This window comes from Typopeltis vanoorti, chromosome 15 (genome assembly GCF_054136105.1).
Source record: "Typopeltis vanoorti isolate ZY-2024b chromosome 15, IOZ_Tvanoo_1.0, whole genome shotgun sequence".
Classification (NCBI taxonomy): Eukaryota; Metazoa; Arthropoda; class Arachnida; order Uropygi; family Thelyphonidae; genus Typopeltis; species Typopeltis vanoorti.
The window spans coordinates 36,035,496-36,043,985 of NC_143563.1; the positions used below are offsets into that span (position 1 = coordinate 36,035,496).

Sequence of the window (8,490 nt, forward strand, 5' to 3'; positions counted from 1 at the left end):
TATTCCTGAGACCATTTCTAGACAAATAGGTTACACGAAGAGTCCAAGATATTAACAAAAAGAAACTGTTAGTCCTCTTACAGAATTTTTCTATGCGGACATTAAAAATGATGGATTACAGCATGAGAACACTTTCGCATTTCACTCGGAATATTAACCGATATTTGAATAATCAATGGAGGTTCGCAACCTCTGTTGCTTCTTCCAATATCGCTTCTTCAATCGCTGGATCCCAGTCTCCTCTCTATGTTCATGTATGGGATTACATGAAATGCAAGATGTGCATTTGTGTGCGAGCATAAGTGAACCACAAGCGAATTCCCTCAGCGATGTTTCAATTTTCCCAAGCTTACGGCAGATATTTATTAAACTAAACCATATCGTTCAAATCATCCAGGATACCTTTAAAGCACCTTGTAAACGTTCAGAATCGAAACCAGAAATGTTCGCGTAAAATCACCGCCAACAAAGTCAAATACAAAAAAAACTAATCCATTATAAGACATTATATTAAAATATTTTATTATGTGAAAAATGCTTCATACATAAAAAAAATTAAAATGGCATTTTAATACTACAGACAAGCTAGGAGGTAACCTGCGAGGTGACCTCCTTATTACCTGAATTTCATTCAGAAAACTGTTGGTTTTCTTAAGGTATTCAAGCTTACCTAAACTGCACTGGTGTTCGTTTTCTGATTTGTTATCCGTATTTCCACCAGATGGCAGCACTTTCCACGGATCACCTTGAGCATCTCTACTGTTTTGGCACAAGCACGTAGCGATAATATCGTCCATTTGTTCGTCTTCTGTAGAATCACTAGAATATTAAAATAATAATAAGATTAAAATGATAAGTAGTGTGTGTGTGTGTGTGTATGAGAGAGAGAGAGAGAGAGAGAGAGAGAGAGGGAGAAACTTTACGTACCCTAAATTTAACAGGATCCGTTTCAGAAAAGTCTTACCACCACCAGGTGGCCCCACAAGTGCTATTCGTGTTCGATAAGAGGAAACACTGCCTTTTGTACACGCTTGCTGATAAGCCAAGAGAGCTTCGGGTCCACGAGCAACAACCTCTATTGGGGCACTTCCAGCTAGCATAAACAAATAAATAAATAAACGAGTTTAATTTCGTAAGGAATAAATACAAGTATAGGATAATGGAAGTTAGTTTCACCTTTGCATTGGACATCTAATTCAGTACATTCTAATTCAACGTCGTTACTTGCCTACCCTATAAGATCTGCAGCTATCAATTGAATATTTCGAATCCAAAATCTGCAAGCATTTGGGCGTCCATTAAAATCTGTGAATATTTTTAAATTGCAAAAATGTATTTATTTTGAAAAACCAGAATTCTTTTGCAATGTTTCGCTCATCATCCATCTATTCGTTGGACATCAAGAGATGCCGTATGGTCACTCAGATGCTCGGTGACGTCTACACAAGTCCTTGCCAGGTGGTCCTGTTGTACCTTATTTACTCGAATATAACTCGCACTTTTTTCACTAAAATCAAAGTTAAAAAATCATGGTGGGAGATATATGCGGAAACTAACGTTTTTCAGGAAAAAATTAAACGGAAGCTTATAATTAAATTCTCAGTATTATCATTTATAATTGCTCACGTTATTTATAAAATGAATGTATTTAGATGTTAATTATCGACGTTATTTACGCGATCGGCCGCTTCCCTTCATCACGTGATATTTTTGAATATTTAGCGACAATGCTTCTGTAATTAAATTAAAACTAACAGTTTCATGATTGTTTGTCCTTTTTATCATTTCGGAATCATACTGAAAATAGGTATGACTTACCAAGAATCTACTATTCGCTACTTCCGGTGTCGCATAAGATTGGTGCGGTATTAACAAGATCGCGGGACTCAACCACAAAGGAAAGCCGACGATTGTTGAGTTGAAATGTTGATTCTCTTCAACCGAATTCCAAAATATCTGAAACTGCCATAACAACATTCATTATCTATTTCCTAAAGTTTTAAACTTTTCTCGTGTGCGTAAAACGTGTGCGAAAGATGTGACTCTTTTTAATTTCTTTTTTCGTCAAGTAAAATCAGGGGTGCGAGATATACGCGAGGGCGAGTTATATTCCAGTAAATACGGTATGCGTTTCTGGAGGTTTCAACTCAAGATTAGTCACTCCAGACAGCATCCATTAATCTCATTGAGGGTATATCTCTTCCTCTTTTTTCAAGGAATTTTACCTTCTATTACTGTTTTCAGAAGTCTTCCTTCCATCTTTTCAATTTGTCCAAAGTATTTCAATTTTCAATATCCTTAAGGAGTCTTAAAATACATCCTTTCTGGCACCCATCAATTTGTCCGCCTTTCAGCATGTGATGTCCTCAACAGCCTTCTGTAACACCACATCTCAAAGTAGCTATCTTTTCTTATCAGACTTCTTTAGGCTCCAAGTCTCATATCCATACGTCACTGTTGGAAAAATAACTGCATCCAAAATCCTCAACTTTGTTCCTGTGGAGATAGAGCCATCCTTCCAGATCTCTGACTGTTGTTTTAGCAATTTCTAATCTTTTTCTGACGTCTTCTGACCAGCAATTCTTCGCATTAATAAGGGATCCCAGGTGCTCGAACTTGCTAATTTCCTTAATTCTTTCTCCACTAAGGTACGCCTTGCTGGAGCTTCTATGCCTGTATTTCCTTTGAAAACCAAAATCTTTGTCTTGTTAGGATTAAGCTGAAGCCCTCTGTTCTTACTGATCTTGTTAACTTCTTTAAAGAATTTGTCCTAGTTCATCCTTGTCATTACAAAGAAGTACTGTATCATCAGCGTATCATTTCAGATTACTGATCAATCTACCACCTATCTCGATTCCTGCTTTAAACTTATCCAACGCTACAAGCATTGGACGAGCTTAAGACAGGACGATATCATCAGCGTGGCTTTTTGCTCACAGTACAAGTTAGATACCAACCTGATAGTGTATTGAGGAAATCCCATCATATTCCTTACTTCCAACAGTTTCACATGCTGAATACCTTCAAAAGCTTTAGAGCAGTCTATAAAACACATTACCATAGGGATTCTAAATTGTGTGTACTTTTCTATGATTTGTCTGAGGCAAAGGATCTGATCTCTAGTACCATTATCTTTCCTAAAACCTGGTTGTTCTCGCATTTCTGCCTCAACTTTGGCCTCGATCCTATTTAGAATGATCTTTAATAAAATCTTGCTTGCATGAGATATTAAACTAATAGTTCTATAGTTCTTGCAATCCTTCATATTTCCCTTCTTATGTAGTGGTATGAAAATCGATTTCCTTCAGTCTGTGGGCCATTTTCTTGTCTCCTCTATCACTGTGATCAATCTATTAAACACTCTTAGCTTTCCATTCCCTCTGCTGGGATTCCATCTGCACCAGAGGCATTACATTGCTGTTAAGCTGCTTAACTGCTCTTTCAACTTCATGCCTAAGTGGAGGAAGTTCCAAATCGGAATTTTCTCGGTGAGAGGGCTCCTCCAAATTTTCTTTATCCACTCTATGGTACAGTTCCTCAGAGTATTCTTCCCATCTGTTTTTGATTTCCAATTCTTCTATTAGTAATGCTCCTTTCCTGTCTTTGATGACATTTAATTTGGGCTTAAACGTACTTTAGGTCACGAACTAAACAAAACATCCTTTTATAATTGTGCCTCCTCATCTAAAACTCTATCTCTTTACATTTATTAGTATAAAACCTTTCCTTATCCTGCTTGATGGCTCTTCTGACTTCTCTATGTAATATCTTATATTCTTCAGTCCCTGTGTTTCTCAGTATTTTTAGCTGCCTTCTTTCGATTCGATTCCATGTTGAATTTGATATCCATGGGTCTTTTGGTCTGGGGCGAGATACTTCTAGACTGTATCCTGTATTATAACCTTGACTCATTCCCAAAGCATTTCAGGTGAGTTCTCTTCATTAGTCTGCAAAAGATCATCCAAATGAGTTGATGTTTCTTCTGTGAACCCACTCAGGCACATCCCACCAGTCTAGTGGGATGTGCCTGACTTGGAAAGTTTCGGAGTCTTGGTCTTTGGCTTTTACTCGCTGATGGCCTGTACCACAGTCTGCTCCAAGACAAGCATCTCTGGTGGGAGAGAGCCAGGAGGAAGTAATTAATCTGGTGCCTTGACCTATTAGTTAAATATTCAAGTATAGGTCCGTTGTGAGTGTTTATGGAAGCAAGTATTAGTAATAACTAGTCTGTTAGCATGGGCAAATTCCAACAGTCTTTCGCCACCGGTGTTACGTTTCACCCAGACCAAACAAGCCACACTCAGGCCTAACTCTCATACTCTTTCCTACTTTTGCATTAAAGTCCCATAAGATATAAAGTACATCTCTCCTTGATAGGCAGTCCAAAAAAGTAGGGGGGGATACATAAACTACCACGATTGACACATTGGTGGGATGAGCCTTAAATCGAATACAAAGTATCCTGTCATTAACGAGATCATAACCAAGAAGGGTTCTTGCTTGAACTATCTGCAGTATCATAGCTACCCCATGATGTTTGATTTACCTCCTAAATAAATAACTAGCTTACCATCCTGTCTATTGAAGTGACTTTCTCCATCTGGTCTCTGTGATTCCCAGAATACCAATTTTATACCTCTTTATCTGTTTACAGACAATATCAAGAGTGCCCATCTAAACCCTGTTCATGTAATGTACCTATGTAAAGTTCCCCTCTATACCTTCTCTATTCTTCAATCACAATATCACTTATGGATTTAAACAGAAAAAAAACGCCGAGTATAAAGATTCTTCTTCTTCAAACATTTGGTTCTGTCCACTGCTGGACGAAGGTCTTCCCCATGGTTTTCCCAGACCATTCGGTTTTCTGCTTCTCCCGTCCATCTCACTGCAGCATCTTTTTCCAGTTCATCTCTCCACCTTCTTCTCGGTCTTCCTCTTTGTCTTGCTCCATCTCCATTGGTCTCCACTCTGTTGTTTTTCTAGTCCATCGCCTGTCACTGCATCTGGAAATATGGCCAGCCCATCTCCGCTAAGCCTGTTTAATGTATTTTACAATATCCATGACACTTGTTTGAGATCTTATCCAGGTATTTGTCTTCCTATTTCTTAATGTTAAGTATAATCTTTATACTTGGTTTATACTTAGTGATGAGCCAAGTATAACGATTATTATGGTAAAATTCAGTATAGCTAAAAAAGGCTGTATATTTACGATAAGATATCAACAGTAAGTCGAAAGAAAAAATATCCAAGAGAGAGAGAATGAAAAACCACGGGTTCGAATCCTATCTCGGCATTGGATGTTTGTAATTGTCTTAATTAGTCTATGTGGAAAGGGATTTAAGATCCTACCACTCTTCTAGCAGAAACTTGCAATCGCGAATGGGTTTACTCATACTGTAGATTATTGTAAAGTATTTGCATTTCTTTAATTCAAGAAACGAAAAGATATGAAAATGTCTTTATGGTATAAATATGTTAATATATCTTTACATAAACAAATCGCTATATACACTACGCATATGGAAGGCATTCGTACTATCAACACATGCAGCTTTGATGTCATGATAACTCTGGGCACGTGATCCTGTTAGAGAACTGTCCTAAACTACTGCATATAATCGCGAATTTTACTTTTAAAAAATCGCTATGCGATTCTGGTTTGCACTCATTTTCATTTAGAAATATTTGAGTACATAACCGCGCAGATGTTGGTGGACTGAATACGAAGTGCACTATGGAAGGTTTCTAATACCAGAAAAATTTCTATAATCCTAAAAGAGACAAGACGTTCGGGTCGAATAAAATCTTTATCGTACAATCTGTTTGTGAAACATTGGGAACATGCTGACAGTCTTGTGGGACTACAAAGGCATCTTACACCCATGACTAAAACATGAAAGGAACAACATTAAATTCACAAAGTTGTGTGATGACCTCGAGAAAGTTGAAATAAAGAATTAATCCTGTTCGTGGGAAAGGAAAATAGCACGTTTACTTCAACGGCAATCGAAGAAAACCGAATTCGATACTGTGAAAAACCCACTCTGGTGCTTGGAATTGCTTCCATCGGCGTTCTGCTTATTTAGTCAATTGAAGACATATCTAAAAGGGTATCCGTTTCGAAACTGAAGAAATCAGGGTTTCCGGGGGTGAAAAAAACCCGTTACCTGCATATGAGACCGGCTAACTCACCTTTAGTCAAAAGAGACCAGCTAAAGGTTGCTCACGTCACTGACAGGAATCGAACCCAGGTCTTTCCGAGCAAAGGGGCTTCGTCTATACCGACTGAGGCTCTTCTTTTAGATCGATATATTAAAATATAGATGCTTTTTTTGTAAATAATGCCGGCTTTGTGGGAGAGAATAAATAGCATCCCCGCTTTCAAATCAATAAATAGTGGGTTCCAATCCTACTATGAGCATGGATGTTTCTGAAGGTCTTCAGATAGGAGATGAATTTATGAACGTTTGCGAAATTATGACCCAGTAGTACTATTGCGTTAATCCTGTTGAATAAATGGATTATCCCATGTAGGGCAAATAATAATTCGGACCATAATTAGGGAGTCTATCAAAAAAATAAATTTTACAAAAACAATTGAAAAGATCAAGAATTTTTTGCTTATTATTTCAAGTAATCCATTAATAAAGTCTAAACGCATTATTTATGAAAGAGAAACTCGTAGATCACTCAAGCAATTCGCAACACCCCCCTTTTTTTTTATCTGAGGCAAGGATATTCAACAACCATAAAAAAAAAAACTTCAGAGAGAAACTAAACAGTTTGAAGCTAAAGTTAGATCCGTAAAGTAGATACTTACTTGTGGCCACGAATTTCACCGACACTGTTATTCCATACAGGTCCAAGATCACCCATAATTGTTCTTTTACGGGCAAGCCTAACAGTAACGCCCCCTTGTGTTCGTTGTTCACAAATAACTGGAGATGTCCAACAGAGTTCACATAAAAAGTGAGCCTAAACCAGAAAGGAATTATGAAATATGCGAAGTTAATTCTTGACTAAAATTAAATGTTCCTACTGGAGCTACCTCCTCCTTAGAAACTGTTTATTTTTTTTTTTCAGATATACTATTTTACAAGATAAAAGCTCACCTGGTTCCATTGGTTGCCCATTTCTCCGGTAGGGGGCGTGCCCAATATCCTGATTTCGACGTCAGATCCGGACAGGCATATCGAGGGACCCCGGCAGCTCCTATTGCTGAAGGATCGTGTAAAGTGACCCCGACTCGCAGTGCTCCGGTCCATTCTTCGTTCGCTCCCAACACCACAGAGATCCTGGAGTTGGTGGGCAAAGGCTTGTAGCTAAAGGTGACAGCGTCGCAGAACGAAGCTGTACGGAAAGCACGCGTTCCTCCTTCATCAACCACAATGTTGTTGCCATGAACGCTGTGGAATCTCATTGTCAGCGAGGCACATCCTCATTCCGTGACTTAAGACGAGGTGGCGCTCTTGAAGCCATCGCAATTTCTGTCTTTCTGGAAGTGGAAAAACAAAAACATTATCAAAAAAGGTTAGTATCTGTTGTCCACCCCTCACAAAAAAAAAAAAAAAAAAACTGCTCATACTTACCCTCATGTAATCATATTAGACTTCTTACTCGCTTCGAAGACCAAGTTCACGACTTATAATAACAGCTCCAGAAACACAGATACTCAGACAAGCACACAGTGGGACACAGACCATAAACATGATCCTCTTAATCTCATACCTTCTCATTAAAAGACGTCATAGAAAAACGGACATTCTTCATAGGTTTCCAAGGGAACGATTGCCATAGCTGCCAACACAATCGGCCCATAACAACTTCACTTGGTTACGATCAATGCATCCAGTTCAGGTGACCTTGGTTATGCATAAAGAGGACAAACGATAGAACAGAAAAACAAACCAAGTAGGAAAAGGAAAAAAAAAAAAAAACATGTTTTTCAAAGGTTAAATGACGGTATTTCTTGATGTCATTGGTGTCACTTGGTAGTGTTATATCAAATGATCCCTCCTGCCTTTATTTCGAACAATAATCACATAGAAGCTTCTCATAATTGTTTTCCAGTTCACCCTTTTGTATGCTTTTATAAGAGAACCGGCAATCACGCTAACAGTTCCACACATACCGGTAGCAAAAAAAAAAGCTTCCAGTTTCTCTGGCGCCAATCATATCCTTTCCTCGCATGTGACTATCAAGCAAACTATTTTGATAATATTTTGTTATCGATCTTGGTGTATATTAAGTCAGCATGGGGAGAGTTAAGTTTCCGTTTTGAACCCGACAATAGTATTAAAACGAAAAGAGTGACATGGAGATTGGTAATGTTTTGAGCACTTGGTGGGTTTATTTATTTATTTATTTTAAATACATTAACGTTCTCTCCCTGATATTCCTCTCCACCCCTTAATGAAGTATTTCCATCGGCTGAAAATGAAAAAAAAAAAAAAAAAAAAAAAAAAAAAACATCGGTGAATGCAA

The 8,490-nt window shown here is 38.0% G+C and overlaps 1 protein-coding gene across 1 annotated transcript in view; it reads right to left on the bottom strand.

The window, feature by feature from the left end:
• The window catches only part of LOC150098620 (uncharacterized), a 29,501-nt gene extending 22,075 nt beyond the window's left edge, over positions 1-7,426 (bottom strand). Inside the window, exons 1-4 of the mRNA XM_090405290.1 lie at positions 7,119-7,426; positions 6,827-6,981; positions 928-1,093; positions 671-819 (exon numbers count right to left, since the gene is read on the bottom strand). Coding sequence (XP_090261416.1) covers positions 671-819; positions 928-1,093; positions 6,827-6,981; positions 7,119-7,426 — 778 coding nt within the window. The remainder of the gene's footprint in view (positions 1-670; positions 820-927; positions 1,094-6,826; positions 6,982-7,118) is intronic.
• Positions 7,427-8,490: the final 1,064 nt, after the last annotated feature.